Here is a 22,714-nt window from a genome sequence, read left to right as displayed (position 1 = left end):
CTCTAACCATCTCCATTTGTTTCAATGGGTACTAAATTTTTATTTTGAAAAACTCTTAAAGTAGAATAAATATAATTCACTTACATTACAAAAAGTACCTGCCATACAGTCCTTACAAAATAGGAGTATTTCAGGAAATCGAACAAGAAACAATGGTCTGTCTCAAGCATAAGAACTATACCTGATATGACCTGCTCTCTTTGAATCACTGAAGTGTAAAAAATCAAGTATTTACTAAATGAGATTTATTGTCTGCTTTGATTATAAACACTTTTGGTTTATGCTGGGAATTGGCACAAAGGTGATAATGACTGTGTTTATTTTGCTGTTTGGGCACAATGAACGCCTATTTTAGAATGAGAACTGAAGAGCTGGAACCCATTCTACTAAGTAAAGTATCCCAAGAATGGAAAAATAAGCACCACATGTACTCACCATCAAATTGGTTTCACTGATCATCACCTAAGAGCACACTTAGGAATAACATTATTTAGGTGTCGGGCAGATGTTGGGGGGGGAGGGGATGGGTGTATACATCAATGTATATGATGCCCACCGTCTAGGGGATGGACACGCTTGAAGGTCTGATGGGGGGGGAAGGGGGGACAAGGACAGTATACGTAACCTAAACTTTTGTACCCCCATAATATGCTGAAATAAAAAAAAAAAAGGAAAAAAAATTTAAAAAAAGGTGTTGTTAGTAAACTAATAATAAAAATGTTTTCAAGTTGTCAGCATACATTTGTTTTTGCCTGGGTTTTACTGGACATTTTTATGTTCCTGAGGTGTCAAGATTTGACATAAAGGTTATAAAAATATAAACTCAGCCAAAGACAAAATAATGTGTGATTTTTGATAAGTAAAGTAAATTTAATATTTGGTCTAATGATAATCACTCAATCTGAGTTACAAACAAAAATACCTATGTGTTTAAGGTAAAAATGCAAAAAAAAAAAAAAAGAATAAGAATAAGAATAAGAATAAGAACTGAATCCTACCTCCCCTTCTCCCTCCATCGTGAAAAAATCAGAGCTTTGGGCAAAACTACATAGGAGGAACAATTTCCCTTTTAGTAATCTTCAGTCTCAGCTTCCTGTTTCCTTCCAGCTTCCTACTTTCTATTTCCTTCCAGCAGCCTTAACTTTGCAAGCCTTGTTGTCTGTCTCCTTTCTCTCTCCTAAACTAGACTTTTCATACTCTCAAAAGATCTCCCACCACCACCAGTTCTGGCACTGTCCCCAGGCCCGCTCTTCTGCCAAGTTTTCTAAAATTACTCATTCCTTTTCCAGCTTCTTTCCCATTAAAACACCCAGGAGAGCTCCTTCCTTGGGAGATAAACGAAAACAAAGCTGGGCCTTAGCTAAGATGCAGAGCAAGATGTGAGTGACAGGTGCCAGGGACTGACAGGTAGGCCCATCCACGGTTATTTTAAATGAGGAGATTATTAAGTCAAATAGGTGCATCTCTTATTGTTAGAAAGTGCTGGAGAAATATAGGAAGTGTGTTCCACTAGTACCCTTGTCAGTCCAGGCTGACATAAGACAGCCAGAGTTGGCAGATTTTGACAGCCCTCTTACTAAGGTATAAAATTCCCAACAAGGCTCCTGACATAGCAAGGAGGCCTTAACTCTGGGGGCTTAGGCTCCAGATGAAATGTTGTTTTAGGGTCTAAACTGCATTTCAGGTAAGTAGGCCTGTTTTCTCTACAGTGAAGGGGTAACACCTGAAAAAGAAAAGTAAATTGGAAAACCAAAATAGTTTTATGGTAGGCTTTTCTTTCTTCTTTTCTGTCTGTGGTTAGGATCTATCCTTGAAACACAAGGATAAATTCTAAACTTTTTGGAGAGAAAAAATTCAAAGTTTATTGAGGATGGTACAGAAGCACAGAACTCATCAAATTAGATTGCTTCATGTACTAGGCCACTCCTCAAAGATTCGACGTTTTTAGGTCTCATCCTTAGCATGAAATTGAAAAGCGGTTTTCCTTCATGATAAAAAAATAGGCAAAACCTGACAGTTTTATTGATCTTTAAAATCTATAAACACATCAATAAAGTGGCCCTGAGTTTAATTAATCAGGTCATTACAACTTCTTTTTATCACTTTTATAATGTTAAATTAATATGTCAGTTAATAGTTTTTTAATAAGGCTTTGAAGAAATATATTGATTATATTTAGAAGAAATACATTGTTCTAATTCTTTTCAAATAGATTTTATTCTATTATTGTGAAATGGACATAATTTCACATATCTGTATTTATTTGATGGGAACTTTTTTTGTATTAGTGGAAAAGAGAAGCATACCCCCAAGACAAACATAATCGGTGATTTATGAAGGCAATGTTTTTTATCTCCCATAGGTTCAGAAGACAATTAAGTATTAGTAAACATGGATAATTAGGTATTAGTAAATGTCATACCTAGATTACCTTACCTCTTGCACATTTACTGATATTTAAAAGAAAGTTGGAATATTGCTTTCTGTAAATATTTTGAGATGCAGGGTAGGGAGCTTGCATAAAACTCAAGTTGTAGCCACAGAGTTTATAACTCTGTTGAGTTAATATTTTTCAAGACTGTGTGCACTGGTATAGCTCCTTTTATTTCACACAAATTTCACACATTTGCTGTATTTTTGCTTGAAACATTTTATTGTTTGTGGAAGAGTCTTGTTTCCAAAAACCATCTGTTTACATGATCACTTTGAGGCCTGTTTGAGTTCCCTGGATGTTCACAGTTTATATATGCTGGTGTTAAAGTGATAACAAAGTTAAATGTCCTTTGAGGATAGACGTTTTTTTCTGTAATAAAGTGAAATGTTAATGAAAAAAAGCAATTTTGGCTTGAGTATAAGCTTCAGGAAGTTAAATTATTGTAGCAATTGCTGTCACATTATTATTTAGAGTTTGTAGACTTAATGCCTCTTTGGAAATGCGAGTTGATTTTTTTTGTCAAAGACACCATTTTCCCTCTGAGGGGACAGTAGTGGGTTCTACCCAGAGAGAGGCATCCATGTGACACAAATAGGTACTCAAGAAAAGTGGTCCTTGTCCTTGGAAACTGGGAAAGACATATCTTTGCATAATGCTTCATAAATTTCAAGGTATTTTCACTTATCTTTTTTTATTGTCACCATAGGATCATTGTAGTGAGGACTATCAGATTTTAAATTGTATAGTTCAGGCAACTGAATGGGATTTACCCAAGATCACAGGACAATCTTGTATGTTTCCTAACATCCATTGCATTACAATGTCCACCATTTTAAAAAATGCCCTTTTTTGAACCCATTTACAAATGAATTCAAATTTTTAAAGATTAATATGTTGTTTACTAATTAAATGATGTTTATTTTAAAAAAATCCCAGTAGACTCTCTCATAAGGGGCTCAAACACTAGCCTAATTCTCTATCCAGTTTTTACCAATAGCAGCTCCAAAGTCGTGTGACCTTTCCATGAATTTCAGGCATGACAGAAAAACATGAGATTTAATTAGCTAGATATTTTTAAAAGTGGTTTGACTTGCTTCATCTAATTTTATTTTTCTCTGGAGAGAGCTGGTGGTTCCAGTTGTAGTGAAAATATGCTTTCCCTGGTCAGTTGGTCCCTATCTGTTGTGATGACTCAGTGCTGCTGGAAACCAGTTTGTTAGCTGATTTGTTTGTCCATCCATATATTCACCCATCCATCCATCCATCCAACAAATATTCCCTGTTGTCTGTGACCTTTCCAGCAGTGGTGGTAGACATTATGGTGGTGAATCGGACACACAAAGGGAGAAGAGACCCAGTTCAGTACCTCAAAGAGGTCCCTGCGAGTTGCAGTCCAGGACAGACACTGTCCTGCAAACCTATGACCACGGTGCACAGAGGTCAGTGCTGTGAAAGGGATATGTTCTAGGAGTCGTCAGTTGACTGACAGCCTCCCAGAGAAGTCACAGGCGTTCAGAGGAAGTGACGCCTCCTCCACCACAGAGCAGGGGAGGGCCTGTCATGTGGACAGACCAGGATAGAGCATTTCAGGCAAAGGAACAGGAGGTGAGAAAACATGGGGTGTAAACCCCAGGCTGCACTCAGTGGAATCAAGCAATCAGTATTGCTGAACTGGGGAGGGCAACCAGGGAAATAAGAGGGCTGCAGCTGGAAGGCAGCAGCTCCCCCTGAAGAGTCTTGCTAGGCCAGGCTGGAGGCCTCTGTTCTCCCAGAGGGTAGTCCAGGACTAGGTGCATGGTCTTTGCTTTTTGCAGGATGAATGAACAAGTGACCTCATAAATACTCATAAGTTGTTAAATTTTTTTAAAAATCAGCTTTTCTATTTGTCTGTTTCCCAGATTTATTGAGGTATTGTTGACACATAGGAATTGCATGTTTTTGAGGTAAGCAATTTGATGTTTTGACATATCAGCTTTTCATTTTAAGTTTATACAAGTCTGTTATAGAAAACACAGGAAAGCTTAAAGAAGAAAATGAAATATCTATAATCCTTTTATCATAATATTTGGGATCATTTCCTCTCATACTGAAGGATTTTGAACATAGGCCTTATAGATTGGAGAAATTATCCATACATATTATAGCAGCAGCAACAACAGAAAGGTAGGTTGGTAGCAGAGAGTCCAGCAAGAAGTTGATTGCAATAGTCCAGATAAAAAAATAATGAAGACCTGAAGTATGAGCATGGTGGTGGGATTCTCTGAGTCAGCAGAGAGTTCTCCCTAAATCAGCCACACAAACAGGTGCTACGTAGAGACAAGCCGTGTGTTCAGGAGATCATTAAACATTTGTTTGAATTAGAGCTGGCAGCTGATGTGTGTGTGTGTGTGTTGTGTGTGTGTGAGAGTTAGTGGGGGGAGCTCATAACTAGGAGGTAGATGCCTAAGATAATTCCTGGAGTAGTCACGGTAGGGAGTGCAGAAGAAAGGCTTTTGAGGAGAAAGATGATTGAGTTGAGATTGATGTACTTGTAGGATGTCCGGGTAGGGATGTCCGATAGACAGTACTGTGGGTCCAGGACTCAAGAGGGGATTGAGTTCAGACGTTTCAGTTCCTCTAAAGACAGTCTGCAAAGCCAAAGGTAAACTCGGTTCAGAGAGGCCCAGATTGGAGGAAACCCCAAGGTTAACAACCACTTCCTCATGTTGTATCCAACGCTGTAGACTGAGCAGAGTTGTCTGCTCAGAGCTCACGTCAATGACTCCTAGCAACAATAGCATTCACGTCCATGCATCTTTGAGAGCTGCTAACATGTTGTAGTTTCTTCTGGTTCTTTGGCTCTGCCGTTTCCAGGCCATTTCTATTGATTCATTCATTCTTCCTGTAAGTAGTTAGGGAGGGCCCACTACATTCCAGGCCCGTGGGACATAACCGTGCACAAGGTAGACACTCGTGGAGATTGCAGTCTTATCGTGGACACAGAAATTTAGATGGGACTTGACGTATGGTCATGAGTCCGCCTGGGGAAGGCATGGGTGGTGGTGGCAGAGGGCGGTGGGTTGCGGTCTAGGCAGAGGGGACTTTGTGTGACGGCTCTGTTGTGAGAGGAGCACTGCATGGTCACCAATACAGTGTGGCCCAAGTGTGGTAAGCGAGTCCCAGGGTGCCCACGTTGAGGCTGGAGACTTTTTGAAGGTGACGTGACTGAGAGTAATGGGAAGTATTGAACAGTTTTGAGTAGCAGACTTGCATTTCCAAGAAGACCACTCTGGATCTTCTTAATGGATCCAGAAAGGATTTGTGAAAATTCAACAAAGGAGAGGAGAAACCAGGCAGGGGCTGACACAGCAGCCCAGGCAAGAGACGCTGGAGGCTGGACCTGGAGGCTGGCGTCCAGGGGCAGTGGATGGATTTCAGGGACACGGGGATTCTGGTTGGAAGCGGAGAGGGTGAGGGATGCTTGGCAGTGTTGGAGAAGGTGGCTGTGCCACAGCACACAGCATTTTAGAGGAACCGTTAGGAAGCAAAGCATCCGTGCCTGGTTCAAGGCCCTTCCTCACCTGGCTTTTGCTCATCTCGGGAGCCACATCTGCCCTACTCCTTCCTCACACTGGCCATGTCTTCCTCATTCTGTCCTCCCCTCAAGCCTCCCTATGGGCAGCTTCCGAGGCTAGAAAGCCTTCTCCATCCACTGCCAATTCCTACCCACGGCTCAGTTCCTCTGGGGAGCTCTGTCCTCAAGGCTCCCAGCAGACCCTGTACGCAGCTCCTTTTACCTCCTGTCACTGGGTACTGGGTTTTTTATACACTATTAGGAATAACTATATTTTAGGAGAGGAGCCAAGTGCCCTCTGGTGGAGGGGGGTGCAGTGTGAGGAAGTTCCGGCAGAGCTGGGAGACAGGGTCTTCTCCTTAGAAACTCACTTCCTCCTTATCACCTTTCAAAAAATTGTGGTACAAAATACATAACATAAAATTTTATGTGTGCAGTTCTGTGGCATTGCATATATTCACATTGCTGTGCAGCCATCACCACCATCCACCTCCAGAACGTCTTCATTTTCTCAAAGAGAAGCCCATTAAATCATAACTTCCCTTTCCCCCTCCTCCCAGGCCCTGGAATCTATATCCTGCCTCTGTCTCTACGAATTTGACTATTCTGGGTACCTCATATCAGTGGAATCATACAATATTTGTCCTTTTGTGTCTGGCTTGTTTTCTTCTGCATAATGTCTTCAAAGTCCACCCATATGACAGTGTGCATCAGAATTTCACTCGCTTGTAAGGCTGAGTAATACTCCATTGTATGGGCAGGCCACATTTTGCTCATCAGCTCATCTGTTGATGGACGCTTGGGTTATTTCTTCCTTTGGGCTATTGTGAATAATGCTGCAATGAACATGGGTATTGTAGTGGGTATTGAAATTTTATGTTTATCTGTCATCTTCAACAGATAATGGGAACTATGTTTTATTCACCTCATTTTTATCTGGCACTTAGCAATGCCTTGTATATTGTAGACTCCCAAAGTTGACATCAATGAAGGACTTACAATTGATTTATTTTTATTCCGCAAATATAAAGTACTAGACACTCTAGGTGCTTTAAAAATATTAACTCATTTAATTTTACTGAAACCTTTTGAAATATGGGGCTATCATGATGCCCATTTTATAGCCGAGGAAAGTGGGACAGAGTTTAGGGAGTGGTAGAGCTGAGGTTTGAACCCAGGCAAGTGGGCTGTAGGTCTGGACGCAGCCACCTCGCTCTGCCCCCTGCCTAGTCCTGCCTAGTCCCCAGTCCGTCCGGGCTTGTGTGCATATTCAGGGCAGTGGAAACCGTAGGAGTTGCTTATTCAGGGCAGTGGAAACCGTAGGAGAGGGATGCTTCTCATGAAAGTGCTTTCAGATCAAAAAAGCAAAGGCTGCATTTTGGGTGTAAAGGAATTTGGCTAGAAGGAAAATATTTACATTTAGCAAAAATCCAAAAACAAACAAAGAATCCAATCAAACAAACAAATCCAAGCCTCCTTCTTCATGTGTTTGAAAACCATGGCAGCGTGAAGGATCCATGGTGCAGGAGGGCAATTAGATCACGGTCACAAATGCAGCCTGTGGGGTGTCCCTTCCCTCAATAATCTTTGGTAATAGGTTGGCATTATGGTTGTTAAGACAATCATGAAAGTGCACTGGAAAAAAAATTGTGAAAGCAAGTCCCCAGACAGGGTAGGGAGAGGGTGACAGGTGGTGCTGGTGTACTGGATGCTTGTTCCCCGTCCCCGCTTGTTCCCTGACTGCCGCCGTGCGGCTCCGTGCCCAACCCCCCACCCCCTGCCAGCACTGGAGACCCTCATCAGAGAGGAGGGGCAGTCCCTGTTCCTTAACATGATACCTGCTGTAACTCCACGATGCTTTGTCTGCTAAGAGGCACCATGCCCAGATTCACCCCCACATGTTGCTGCTTCCCCTTCCCCTCTCCCAAGGGGGGGAGGGCACGGGAGGGGCTTGGGTGTGGGGGAAATCACCCAGGTCAGCAGTGAGCAGCCAAATCCTGTCTGTTGTGGCCCTACATTTGTCACCATCCCTTTGCCTCTGGTTCCACAGTCACTGTCACTCAGGCTACTCACCTTTAACCATCTCCTCGTGATAGCAAATTTCCCACCTTTTCCTGGAGAACATTCCATTTTGGTTTCTTTGCTTATGCTTGTGTCTAGCTCTGAGCATGGTCACAGTGGCATCTATGTAAGTCTGACTGATGGTTGGTGATGTTCCAGGTTCCTCGAGACAAGAGGCTGCTGTCTGTGAGCAAAGCAAGTGACAGCCAAGAAGACCAGGATAAAAGGTATGCTGTAGGTAAAGGAATATGCCTGGCCCCCCAAATAACTCTTTGTCTGTGTTTCTTGAAAACAATGATATTAAACTATAAGTTTTGTTCTTGAGAGCAGATGGAGTTAAGTCTATCTGTCTTTTGGAGTCTGGACCAAAGCCATATTTTTCAACGGGGAGAGCAAATTGCATGTTTTGGTTGTGCATCCACAGGGTCATCAGCGGGCTGTTCCAACGCCCTCTTCTGAGGAGGCTGACAGTCCTGAGTTAGAGGAGATGGCTGGCAAGACAGCCCACTGCTGGGATTGACTTTTCTGATCAATCCCATGGCTTTATAGCTGCAATCAGGCCCTTGAGGGAGCAAGACACTTGAAAGATTGCCTTTGATGAGGGGGAAAGGAAGGAGGTTGGGCTGTTTCCCAGCTGAGGGAGGCGGCTGGTGGAGGGCTGTGAGCACTCTAGGGGTGCAGGGCAGGGAGGATAACAGGAGATCATTGGGTAAGACCCATGTGAAAAGCAAGACACAGTCAGATAAATTGAGATTAAAAAAGAAAAAAAAAACCCCAACTTTATTTCTGATGAAGCCAATTGGAGAATGTGACTTGGAATCCGCAGCTTGTAATATTTCAGTCTTAGGTAAGTCCCCCATCAAGTCCCAGGCAGGACTTTGCACCATGTGTGGCATGGCAAGGGTGACAAGAGAGTGGGTCTCCTGCTTTTGGCCAGAACGATTCAGACAAAAAGAGGGGACCAGATGGGACTGACCCACCCTGTTCAGCTACTTCTCCCAAACTCACCCATCAGTAAATGTCTTCCTCTGCAGTAGGGTGGAGAGAAGCCAAGGTATTTTTCAGTTGATTTTCTTTCATATGGAAATATGAAGTCCAGAGAAATAAAACTCCCTGCTAGCACATACATCAGTCAGAATCTTACCTGGCCTTGCTAGGAACTGCTTATGACATTATGATCTTGTTCTGCGACCAGCAGCGAGAGACACTCTTCCAACCAGCAGCCCTGTGCTGTGCAGCACCTCCAGGGTACAGCCCCAAGAGAAGATTAAGGTTATCTGCCTCTGATTCACTGTTCCATTAGGGATCTTCTGAAGCTCCACGTTGCCCTGGGGTCCTGGGACCTCACTGGCAGGGGTGATGACAGGGAGGAAGAGGCTGACACTCTTCAGGTCCTGTAACTTTTCCTCCATCCAGCCAGTTTTATTGAGCTAAGCTTGTGCTGTCTGCTAAATCCTATATCCATAATTGTGGTGGGTTCAGGGCAAAATGAGTCTAAGCTCTGTGCTCTGTCTACGGTATACATCATAGACAAGAGAGCCCATGTTTTGTTCGAGCATCTTTTAAAACAACATTACAAAATGACAGTTGCTCATTGTGTTTCAGTGGTTATTTTTGTGATTTCCATAGAGTACCTTTGAAAAAACTGGTAGTGAACTATAGACTAAACTACCTCGTACAGACTAATTATGATTTGGACTTCCCATTGAACATAATTTGGAAGAATGTCATTTTGATCTGCAGTATATTCATGAATTAAGGTGCCATGTGCTAGCATGATATCATGATGACTGTTTCTATACAGAAGTTGCAACTTGGAAAAATAACACAACCAATGACATAATCTAAATTTTTAAAAAAATGTATTTAATGCACCATTATTATTGTTATTGCATTTTCTCTTATATTTGGTTCAATTTTAAATTCTATTATAGATAAGTCAGTATTTCATAATAATTCTTACTTTTTTCTAATTATCCATTTTTGAATGTCTTTGTGAACTTCTCTGGCATTAGCTTCTAGGAATAGTTACACATTGTAGGGTGGCTATTTTCTGGTTATATGGTAATAACAATTTGACTAGATTTAAACAATCTTGCTTATTTTTTGTTTGTAAGAATACCAAAAAATATTTCGACATGTATTCTTTGTTTACAATTCATATGTTTTGCATGAGTTAAACAATTAAGAAATTTAGCCCAGCCAGGTGTAATGGGTCATGCTTATAATCCCAGCACTTTGGGAGGCCAAGGTAGGATGATTGCTTGAGGCCAGGAGTTCAAGACCAGCCTGGGCAATATAGTGAGACCCTGTCTATACAAAAATTTAAAAAAAGGAGCTGGATGTGGTGGCTTGTGCCTGTAGTCCTAGCTATTTGGGAAGGCTGGGGTGGGAAGATCACCTGAGCCCAGGAATTTGAGGCTGCAGCGAGCCATCATTGTAGCACTGCACTCCAGCCTGGGTGACAGAGCAATACCTTGTCTATAAAAAATGAATGAATAAATGAATGAAAAAAGAAATTTGACCCAAAATGGACTCTAACTATAGAGAAGTTGGTTAACTTTGAATATTTTGGCGACATTATCCACAAGTATTAATGGTTATTCCTCCACAAAAAGGTCTGGGTGAAATGAGTTTGGGAAATTCTGGGTTTTGACTTAACAGGTAGAGGAACGCTGGAGGACCTCTACTGTGTTCAGAGTGTTTGTGACCCACTCAGGGTGGTCTGTCTTGTCATGGCAATTTTTTTTTTTTGTTTTTAATACTGATTTTATCATGGACACCTTTTTTTTTTCTTTGAAGAATATCCATTAACATTCCACGCAATGTTCTAAACCAGCGGTTCCCAACCTTTTTGGCACCAAGAACTGGTTTCATGGAGGACAATTTTTCAGGTGGTGATGTCTTGCCCCACTCACCTCCCACTGTGCACCCCCTCATTCCCTAAATGTCATGGAAGACAATATTTTCACAGACAGGGGGGTGGGGGAAGCTCAGGTGGGGACAAACAATGGGGAATGGCTGTAAATACAGACGAAGCTTTGCTTGCCCACTGCCACTCACCTCCTGCTGTTTCCAAGTTTCATGGAAAACAATTTTTCAGGGTGGATGGGTTTCAGGGGGGCCCACAGGAAACAGTGGGGTTTAGGAAATGCTAATGTGAATGGGTGGTCTGGGTTTTGGCATCCTCCAGCTAACTGGATTCATATTAAACATAATTTTAAAATTTTCACTGTGTCTTATATACAGGTTTGCTCTACTGATTAAACCATGAAAATAGGTCATTACATAAAGCCAGAAAGTTTGTGGACTTGTGATTTTATTCCTTAGAGGACTATCTTCTAGAATTATTTCTACAGATCTGTGACAGACTCAGAAGTTTCAATATTTTTTCTGTTGGCTTAGTTCATGTGGAGCCATTCTTTTCTCAAGCTTTACTTTGAAGTTTCATTTGAAAAATCAAAGCTAAAATGATCAAGTCCTGCTTGATAGTTTGGCAAGATCAGAGGCTAATAGACTTCCTTCTTTACAGAGAGGAACCAGAGAACCTAATTCTTGGAGGAACCAATTTTATTCAAATATTTCTCTCAGTGAGAGATGCTAGTCAGCCCCAGAAAGCACATTCTAGATAAAAAACAAAAACGAACAAAAAACTCAGACATCTGAGCTGGGGATCTATGCAAAACATGTATTTTCTTTCCATATTAGTCAGAATAATCCATAAGTAAGTGAGAGGTGGCCCTCAAATTTTACTGATCAGAGGGACTTTGCTAGTAAAATCACTTTGCCGTCAACAACAATCTTCTATTAATGGGTTCCCCTTTGCCTCTGCTTTCTCCCAGAATTCTTTAGCAAATGAAAGTATTTCATCCTAGTCTGGAAAGAGTTAATTTTCTAAGCACTTTCCTTTCTCTCCTTACCAGCCAGGAGGTCTGAGATCTGAGATCTTGTTTTACCATAAGCCCAGCTACACTACTTCCTTAAGCCCCAAAAGGAATTCAATGCTAAGGATATCAATAAGCTCATGTTATTTCTCAATTTGGCAAAACTATTTTAATGACAGATTCTTATTATTTTATTTTTCCTTTAAAGAATTTAGCCCATAGAATGGTGAAAATTATGCTCCCTACTCCTCTCTCCTTCAAATTACCACATTTGTCCTCCTCCTCCCTTTTTTTTTTTTTTTTTTGGTATTTAAAAATTTTTTCTTTTGAAAGTTTTCAAACATATGCAGAAGTACAGAGGATAGTAAATGAACCCCCAAATAACCTATTCCATTCTGCAGTTCAGCAATAATAAATTTTTGTCACACCTGCTTGATAGCAACCTTTTCTCTTTCCCTTTCTTCTTTAATTTTTAAAATTTATTTGTTTATTCATTCATTCATTCATTTATTTATTTTTGAGACAGGGTCTTGCTCTGTCACCAGGGCTAGAGTGCAGTGGCATCACCATAGCTCATGCAACCTTAAACTCCTGGGCTTGAAGCCATCCTCCTGCCTCATCCTCCTGAGTAGCTGGGACTACAGGCACATGCCACTATGCCTAGCTAATATTTCTATTTTTTGTACTGACGAGGGTCTCACTCTTGCTCAGGCTGGTCTCAAACTCCTGGCCTTAAGCCATCCTCCCACCTTGACCTCCCAGAGTGCTAGGATTACAGGCATGAGCCACCATGCCCAGCTTTCTCTTTCCCTTTCTTTCTTTTTAAAAATTGCAATAATATTTAAAATAAATCCCTGTCATCATGTCAAGTCACCTCTAACTACTTCTGATTTGTATCTCTAAGAAAGAAGGACATTTTATTATGTAAGCTCAAAATCATTATCACCTCTAACTAAATTAACAATACTTCCTTAATACTACCTAACTCCCAGTCCATATTGAATTGCCTCCAAAATCCCGTTACTTCATAAATGCCTCTTTGGCTTGTTCAACTTAGGATCCACACAAGATCTACTCATATTCGATTGCCATGACTTTGAAATCTCTTTTAATCTAGAACAATCCTCCCACCCTTCCTCCTTTGCTCATGCCTTTGATCTGTTGACAAATTTAGGTCAGGAAGGTGTGCTACATTCTGGTTTGTCTGACTGCTTCTTTTTCATGTTGTTTAAGTCATTCTTTCAGCTCCTGTATTTCTTGAGAGCTGAAAGTGAGATCTAAGGTTTGATTAGATTTAGAGTCAATTTTTTTTCTTGACACTAAAAATAAAATTACAGTGGAGCTGAGTACTTCCCATTGCAGTTGTCCTCGTAGGGGTGCAAAGATCCGCTGCATTCCTTTAGCCATCGCCCTGTCCCCGGTGGCATCAGCATCCGCTGATTACTGTCTGCATTGGTTATTTTATTAGGAGCTGCAAAACGGTGATTTTTCTAATTCTATCATGTCACGGGGGGGTTGGGTTTGAACACACAGAAACTGTCTTGGCACCAGTGAAGCCCAGAGTAATCTGAGCGGAGGAGAGAACCGAGTGCAGGTCCTAAAGACTGTTCCGGTGAACCTCTCCCTAAATCAAGACCACCTGGAGAACTGCAAGCGGGAACAGTACAGCGCCAGCGTCCCCGAGAGCCCGGCCATCATCCCGGTGTCGGGGATCACCGTGGTGAAGGCCGAAGACTTCACGCCGGTTTTCATGGCCCCGCCTGTGCACTACACCCGGGGAGACGGGGAGGAGCAGCGAGTGGTCATCTTTGAACCGACGCCGTATGACGTGCCCTCCGCGGCCGCCCACGGCGCCTACCTCAAGGAGGACCAGCGCAGCACGCCGGACAGCACCTACGGCGAGGGCTTCAAGGACGCAGCCGCAGAGGTGGGTCCCGGAGCCCGAATGCAAAACCCCCCGCTGGTTTTGTTTTTTCTATTTCTTTTTTAAGTGGGATAAACGAATTAAACTGTGAATCTTAATTTTTTTTAAAAATGTGTTTATTGGTATTCTGGTTTACTTTCTTTCCAAACAGGTATTGAGAAACCTGAGTGCGTGTGGAGGACTATTTCAATTTTTCTTGAATCTTAGGTGACAGATTCTTTTGGTTTTAGTTATAAAATTAAATCCTTAGGAGGAATTATGAGACATTTGTGTGGAAACTTCCTGCTTCATGAAGTTTTTACCTTGACCTACTCTAGTTTGGAAACTTGCAAATGGTAGGGCCCTAAAGATGGTGCTTTTTCATTGTTTTTTTTTTTTTAAACAGTGTAACTCTATAAAACCTCTTCTGATTGAATACTCAAGAAGGAGAATTTGTGTTATTAATAATCAAGTGTGTGTATGGGTATATAGCTTCTACCTTGCAATCAGAGACTATGTATTCTTCTCAGATGCCCATAGACCTAACAGAAGCAATTATCTTTGCTTGCTTGTTTGTTTTCGATTTAAAAAGTCTAAGTGCACAGTGGAGAATTTTGGTAATGGTATACAGCTGTGTAGCCAATGTCAGACTCAAGATACAAAACGTTCCCTTGCCCTGAAAGTTTCCTTGAAGACCCTTGCACGTAAGTCCTGCTTTCTCCCATTGTTCTTGGCCTTCTGTCACTATAGTTTTGCCTTTTCTAAAATTTCATATGAATGGAATGATAGAGTATGTAGTCACCTATGTTGTCTTCTTTTGCTTAGCATATTTTTGAGATTCATTTATGTTGTTGCTTGTATTAATAGTTTGACTTTTAAAATTGTTGAGTAGTATTCCACAGTAAGTGTATATTGCAATTTATCTATTCACCAGTTGATAGATATTTGATTGCTTCCGGGTTTCAGCTATTTATGTAAACATTAATGTATATATTTTAATGTGGACTTATGTTTTCATTGCTCCTGGGTAAATGCTTAAGGCTGGGATTCCTGCCCCATGTGGTCAATCTATGCTTAACTTTATAAGGTGCTACCATACAGTGCTTCAAAGTGGCTGTACCATTTTCATTCCTACCAGCAATGTTTTAGGATTTCCTGTTTTCCACATTTTTTGACAAAACTTGGTATTTTCAGTCTTTCTAACTTTAGCTACTGTAGTGCATGTGTGGCAGTGTCTCACTGTGGTTTCAGTTTGCCTTTCTCTGTGTCTAGTGATGTTGAGCATCATTTCATGTACTGATTTGACTCTTCCTATAACTTCTTTTGTGAAGTGTCTATTCAAATCATTTGCACAATTTTTAAATTGAGTTGCTCGTCTTCTTTTTATTAAGTTATAAGGGTTCTTTGTATAATGTGAATATATCAGTTACATATTTTGTAGTCCATTAGCCTTTTTGTTTTTTTAACTGTATCTTTCCAAGAGCCACAATATTTAATCTGATATTCACCTTATCAATTTTGTCTCTTATAGTTTATGCTTTTTTGTACCATTTAAGAAGTCTTTCCTTAACCCAATGCCACACGATTTTCTCGTTTTTTTTTTTTTATTGTTTTTTACTTGAAATATTTAACAGATTTACTTCTTTCATGTAGGTTTCGGATCCATTTTAAGATAATGTTACATATATGGTATGAAATAAGGGTTGAGGACCTTTTTTCCTACAATGATATCCATACAGCATGGCTGGATATCCATTGTTCTAGCACCATTTGGGTGTTCTTGTTTTGAGCCAGAGTCTTGCTTTGTTGCCCAGGCTAGGGTACTCTGGTATCAGCCTAGCTCACAGCAACCTCAAACTCCTGGGTTCAAGCAATCCTCCTGCCTCAGCCTCCCGAGTAGCAGGGGCTACAGCTAATTTTGTCTATTTTTAGTAGAGATGGGGTCTCCCTATGTTGCTCAGGCACCAGGGCTAGAGTGCAGTGGCATCACCATAGCTCATGCAACCTTAAACTCCTGGGCTTGAAGCCATCCTCCTGCCTCATCCTCCTGAGTAGCTGGGACTATAGGCACATGCCACTATGCCTAGCTAATATTTCTATTTTTTGTACAGACAGGGGTCTCACTCTCGCTCAGGCTGGTCTCAAACTCCTGACCTGAAGCGATCCTCCCGCCTTGGTCTCCCAGAGTGCTAGGATTATAGGCAGGAGCCACCTCGCCTGGCCTCAGCACCATTTGTTGAGAAGATAATCTTGTATCCATTTAATTGCCTTGGGATCTTTGTAGAATAGCAATTGATGGTATATTTATGGGTCCTCTCTCCAAATTTTGACCCAGAATATGTAATGTGTATTTTTATTAGGCTCAGGTCAGATTCCTTCAGCATTTAGGAGCTGTGCCTCTGCACTGGAGATGCTGGTCATTGGCTCCCCACTTCTCAGTCCACCTGGGCCAATAAAAGACAATAGTAAAGGGGAGAAGGTGTGGTTCCTAATTTTTTAAAGAGAAGCAAGTGTGGTAGCAGAATAATACCTGTTTAGTTGCCCTTGGGACAAATGCAGCTACCTGAAGTTAAGATTTCATCTCTAAATAATAATATTAAAAAAAATGTATTTGATGAGCAGTTACTATGTGCTGGGTATCATTCTAAGTGATCTATATGTACTCATTTAATCTTCACAACAGCCCTATGCTGTAGGCCTGTTATTGTCATCTCTGTTTTGCAAATGAAGAAACTGGGGCACAAAGAGCATAAGTGTGCTCACAGTCATTAGGCAATAAGTGGAGAGATGGGACTCAACCCAAGCTGTCTGGCTGCAGGACCTGGATCCTTAACCATAACCTGTACATTCTCAGAGAAGGCTCTGTGGGAGCTTCCTTCCAATTCTCAGTAGTTTCATTGCTTAAGACAATGACTCACTGAAAGCTTTTTAAAAAAATCTGAGTGTCCTTTGTTCATCTCATTAGATATTATCTCATCTTTCAGGTGCTAGGCACTGGGAGAAGAGGCACAAAAGGTTGGTAAACAGGGGCTAGCTCTCTGCAAAGTTGCAGAGAGCAGCTCTTGTATACTAGGGCATACAAGTTACACTAGCAGCCTTGCCACTCCTGGCATCAGTCATTTCTGAATGTCTGCTGTATTCTTTTAAATCAGGAAGTGACCAGAGCAAGATAGGATAAGTTCCTTGCCCTTAAGAGGCTGTGATATTTCTTGGGTTCTGATAGCTTTGCAATCAAACTTTCAACATCCTTGTAATAATAATCATCATCATCATCATCATCTTAAAATTATCTTCCTTAGCTTCTTATGTCATATTGCTTAACATAGTTAACAAAGTTACTGAGCGAAGGATCTTGTAGAGTCTTTGGTATTTTTTTTTCCCCATGGTTGAAGTCTCAGCATTTGGTATTGTTGAATATTTGATTTGCCCTCAAGTAGTCAGGGGTGCTTCTGTAGGAAAAGCAAATAACTGCAGCATAATCCCATGTGAGGTACATGCTTTTTCACTGAAAGATTGCCACGGATGTGAATGTTTCTCACACCGTGTAGAAATATTCCATTAGTCACAGAAGAGTGTGTGGACGTGGTCCAATGTCAACGGAACCATGATGCTATTTGGGGGATGTGTTATCAGTTGTGTTTGTATTGTAGATAAAGAGGCTTGTGAAAGGAAGCTATTGTGTTTTGGGCTTTATTTTGAAGTAGATGAGAAAGTAAAGAAACTTACCAGAAACTAAATGTGAAGACTAGTCCCACTGACTTTGGTGGAGCTGCTCGCCTCGTCTTGGAAGTCAGTGTTTACGTTGCATATTGTATTTCACCAGACGTAAATGAAACTGAAGGATCTTCTACGATTTTTAGCCATTTCATTGCCAACTGGTTATAAGAATAAGTGATTTCAGAGTAATTTCACCAAGAAAATTTCTCTAAACTCTAGTACTCCTTTTAGGTAAACTATTAAGATGTCTAGTGCCCTTGCTGAATAAGCAAATTTCATTTGCTATTTGAGACCAATTCGTCTGTGTGTGTGTGTGTGTGTGTGTGTGTGTGTGTGTGTATGTGTGTGTGTGTGTGTGCGGTGGTGGTGACAGCAAGAAAGGGAGCAGTTTGCTTTGACTCAGGCTGAGAATTTTCAAAAGACAGTATTAGCATTAAAAAGCACTTTAATGGATTAATTTTATTTATTTATTTATTTATTTTTGAGACAGCATTTCACTTTTTTGCCCGGGCTAGAGTGAGTGCCGTGGCGTCAGCCTAGCTCACAGCAACCTCAAACTCCTGGGCTTAAGCGATCCTACTGCCTCAGCCTCCCAAGTAGCTGGGACTACAGGCATGTGCCACTATGCCCGGCTAATTTTTGCTATATATATTTTAGTTGGCCAGATAATTTCTTTCTATTTTTTTAGTAGAGACGGGGTCTCGCTCTTGCTCAGGCTGGTCTCGAACTCCTGACCTTGAGCGATCCACCCGCCTCGGCCTCCCAGAGTGCTAGGATTACAGGCGTGAGCCACCGCGCCCGGCCTAATTTTAAATAATTTGATATATGTTTTATTCTACATCTTCTTCATAACAATGTTTGGCAAGTCTTTGTTGGTTTGTACGAGTATTAGGCATTGTGGTAGAAGTGAGAGTAGAGGGCAGAAAGAAATCAGGGCATGCTGTGATTTCTGCCTTCTAGAAGCTTATAATCTGTACCTGTGAAGAGAAATAATGATAGCTATTATTTATTGAGTTCTCTGTGCCAGGCACTGTGGCTGACATGTTTTATTTCTAATCCTTACTACAATTCTGCAAGGAAGATGCTATTTTTCCCATTTTACAGATGGAGAGGCAGAGGTTCAGAGAGGTTAAGAAACTTGCCAAAGGTCACACAGCTAATAGGCACAGGGTATAGTTGATAAATCAGAGTGATATTTAAGACCAAAAATATATTTAGGAAACATTTAAAACTTAAGAGATGGAAGAGATTTTATTAAAATATCATATAGATATAGTTATAATAAGAAATTAAAGTGGAGGGAAGAATTTGCTTATTCAGTACTACAATTTTGGGTCAGTCACTTAACCATAGTTTCTGATGTAAGAATAAAGGAAACTATGATCTCAGTGATTTAATACAAGTTTATTTCTTGCTAATGGAAGTTCTGATGTGTATATACAGAGAGGTCTCTTCCAGTCAGTGACTCGGGAATCCAGGGTTCCTCCATCTTGTGACATTACCATCTCTACATGTGGCTTCCGGTGTCACCCTAGGAGGGGAAGAGAGATCACGGGGATGACATGCTGACTTGTACATACTTTGACTAAGAATTGGCACATATCACCTCTGCTCACGTTTTATTAGCTAGAACTAGTCACATGATCAATCTAACTTCAAGAGGGCTGAGAAATTTAGTCCTCCCGTGTGCTCAGGATTTGAGAAGAGCTATGGATGAGTGAGCATCAGATAGCTCTGTCATGTAGTTCATAATTCAACTCCAGGCATGTTATTTGCAGAATTAGCATAGTTTGCAGAGAATCTTGAAATGAAAGCAAAGAATGATTATTTGCCATTATCCAATAGATGTATAGTAGTCCGTTGATTTTATATTCATCAGTAGCCTGAAACTGAAAGGGATCCTGGATCTAAACCCTTTCCAACATGGTCAATTAATTACTGGTAGTCCATTCTCCCATATACATCTAAAGAATAAAATCTTTAAAGTGTGGATTCATCTACTAAATTGGAACATGGCCTCAGGTGATTAATGTACACAATTTTATTATGTTTATCTTAAACATATGATGTAGTGGACATAGTACCACCAAATGTCTGTCACTTCATTAATGTGTTTTATTGGCATCAAGCAAAACTTTGGAAAATCCCTAGCGTATACATTTTACACTTTAGGAACATTTAGGTTTTTTTATGCATAGTCAAATTTGATAATATTGGATGGCCCGCTATTCAGATTCATAGTGGTCATTTACCCACTTCAGGTATAGAATGTCTGTGAAAATCCTAGTTCTGTTAAAGCTGTTATTTAACTTTGCAGTGCCATTCGACACTGTTGATCACTCTTCCCTCTTGCAGATGCTCTTGGCTTCGTGTCCGTAGCTTCAGTTATCATCTATGTCCTAAAGATGTCCCGATTTCTTTCGCCAATCCATTGCTCTTCTCTGAGTTCCTAACCTTTGTATCCAACTGTCTATTTGACTTTCCACTTATATAAAATCTAACTTACAGTCTTTCCTTGTGTTCTCCACCTTAATAAGTGGTGCTGCTACCCTTCTGGTTGCTCAAGCAACCAGAATTTCTTCTTGACATTCTACTCTGCCCTCATACCATCTAATTCATTGTCGATTCTATCAATTTTGCATTCTTAAGATCTCTGGAATCCATCCATTTTTCTCCATTGTTCTTCCGCCATACCCAAGCTAGCATTATTTCTGGTCTATAATACTGCCATATCTGCTTCTATGCACTGTGACTGCAATGGTCTTTTTGAAATGCAAATCTGATCATGTCATCACTCACTTTTTTCCCACTGCTCCAAGATCAGGTTCTAAATCTTTCACAGGTTCACAAGGCACCGCAGACACTGCTTCTGAAATGCCCCTCCCACCTCCTTCCCCCTTGTGCTTTGTTTGCTCTGGGCTCCAGTCAGTTCTGTGAACCTGGTATCCTCGCTTCTGACCCAGGACCTTCATGCACAGTGGTCCATGTTCTAGAACTTATCTGTGCAATACCATAGCCACTTGCCACATGTGATTATTCAAAGGAAATCAAATTAGAAATTCGGTTCTCAGTTCCACTAACTACATTTTAAGTATATATCCAGCTAGAGGCTACTGTATTGGACAGTGAAGATACAAAACATTTCCATCATCCTTCAAAGTTATATTGGACAGTGCTGTTCTAGAATTTTCTTTACCTCCTTCTACATACACTGTTGCTCCTGTGTGACTTCCTTAGGGGAAGCCCTCTATATTCTGTCCCTCCACTTCTGCTAGAGTCAGTTTTCTTTGTGTTTAAGTCCACCAGCCAAAGATCACCGCAAAGACATCTGCAGTCACAGTCACACTTATGTGGCCTGCCTCAGCAGGGAACCAGTACGAGCATCTCAGTCAGGGACAGGTGGGAGGAGGTCTGCATGGTGTTTGGTCTTTTGCCGGATGAGTCTAAGGAGGGATTATGGAAGTGACAACCATCTCTGGATTGGATATTGTCAAGATGTAGGGGTACCCAGAAACTGGGTATCTCAGTAATCATTGTTCAGGACATGGGATGAACAACGCAGGTCCGAGGATATCTTTGTAAAGAAAGCCACAGTCACTCAGAAGGAGGGATGTTATGCACTTCTGTAGCTGTGTTACTATCTTGCTGGGCTCTGTTGGAAGCATTGCTTCTCTTCTGTTGGCCTTGTCTTATTCCTCTGGAAACGCTGTAGTCTCAGGAACATCAAGACTGACGCCCTGGTGCAAATTTTCACCTTATCACAGAAAGTGAAGGTGATGTGCTCTCATGGAACTCTGCTCAGAGTGCTTGGACACAGTTTGTAATTTTTTTTGAATGATTAATTGTTTGATTAATGTTTTTCCCCACTAGACCAGAAGCTTCATGAGAGCAGGGACTTCTTTTTGTTTGCCATTGTATCCATAGCACCTAGCACACTGCCTGAAACAAGGTAGATGTCCAGTAAATATTTATTGAAAGAGTGAATGAATGAATGATAGAACCTAAAAAATTAGTGGCTGATCAAATACATGAAATTATTTAACTATATATGATTTCCCCACAGTTAAAGAATACTTGTCTTTTTGCAGTAGATTCTTAGCAGATGTTTACTCTCCCTCACCCAAGAAAAAGTAGAATTCCAATATTCAGGATTTAAATGTATTTACTATTGCCTAACATCTAAGGTCCTTTAAGGACCTAAGGTAATCTATTAAATATGTGTCATCATAACTTCTTTACTATCATTTTTTCTGAGTCCAAATTTCTAGATGTGCTATATCAAATCACAGTAAGATACAGTGATGTTGGTTGTCTGCTTTTTGGCATCCTATAAATTATATTAAAAGGTCTCCAGGCAGTTGCGGAGACTTGGTAACTAACTGTAACCAGAAAGGCCCAAGCATTTGGTTCTAATTCTTAATACTAAATCATTTAGGGCCACATGACCCATCAATGTAATCAAGTCTCATTTAAAGTATTGCGATGCTTTCTAGGTGAACTATCTAATTTTTTAAAATTATAAAGATAATAGAACAGTATTAAAGAAAAAAATTTAAGCATTAAAAAAAGTAATATCTATGTCTGTAATATATATTTTTGTTTTTTCGCAGTTCTTGTTCACATGAGCTCAGGCATTGGAGTAGGATTCTGTATTTCAGTCAGCATGTAGTTGACAGTCTTTCTGAGTCTGAAGATTTGTAGTGTCACACCTTCTCACATCCCCTGGGGGATTAAAACCGTAGAATTTCTAAGTGCAGTATGCTTTAGTAGGCTAACCTGTCCTCAGGCTGCAGAGCTCTATGGCATGGACAGTAATTCTTTCTGGCCATGTTTAGTAATGCTGATTAACCATGATTTTTGTGGATTACTGTATATTCTTTCAAGCCAAGATCTTGGAAATTTGTTTCTTTATCTCAAAGTCACTTCCTTAAATGCTTTTTTCATTATGTTACCAAATTTTACTCCAAAATTTACTAATTCTAACTATACTAAGTATAAATTCCTTTTCCTAAATCGGCCTTGTTCAGTAGAACTTTTATTGCTATCCAATAAATCACACACTAGCCACCTGTGGTGATTTATACTCGAAATGTGGCTAGTTGACTGAGGAACTGAATTTGTGATTTTATTTAAATCTAATCAACTTAAATTTTACTGGCACA

General features: G+C 40.7%; 1 protein-coding gene across 6 annotated transcripts in view; it reads left to right on the top strand.

Annotated features, from left to right (window-relative positions):
* Positions 1 to 22,714, top strand: part of GRHL2 (grainyhead like transcription factor 2) — a 159,641-nt gene that overhangs the window by 40,821 nt on the left and 96,106 nt on the right. For all 6 annotated transcript variants that reach the window (XM_045561934.1, XM_045561933.1, XM_045561930.1 and 3 more), the window contains 2 exons: positions 8,208 to 8,275; positions 13,466 to 13,859. In XM_045561934.1, coding sequence (XP_045417890.1) covers positions 8,208 to 8,275; positions 13,466 to 13,859 — 462 coding nt within the window. The remainder of the gene's footprint in view (positions 1 to 8,207; positions 8,276 to 13,465; positions 13,860 to 22,714) is intronic.

The sequence above is a fragment of the Lemur catta genome, chromosome 9 (assembly GCF_020740605.2).
Source record: "Lemur catta isolate mLemCat1 chromosome 9, mLemCat1.pri, whole genome shotgun sequence".
Lineage (NCBI taxonomy): Eukaryota > Metazoa > Chordata > Mammalia > Primates > Lemuridae > Lemur > Lemur catta.
Note: the sequence above shows the minus strand (reverse complement) of the source record. Positions and strands in the feature narration are given on the sequence as shown.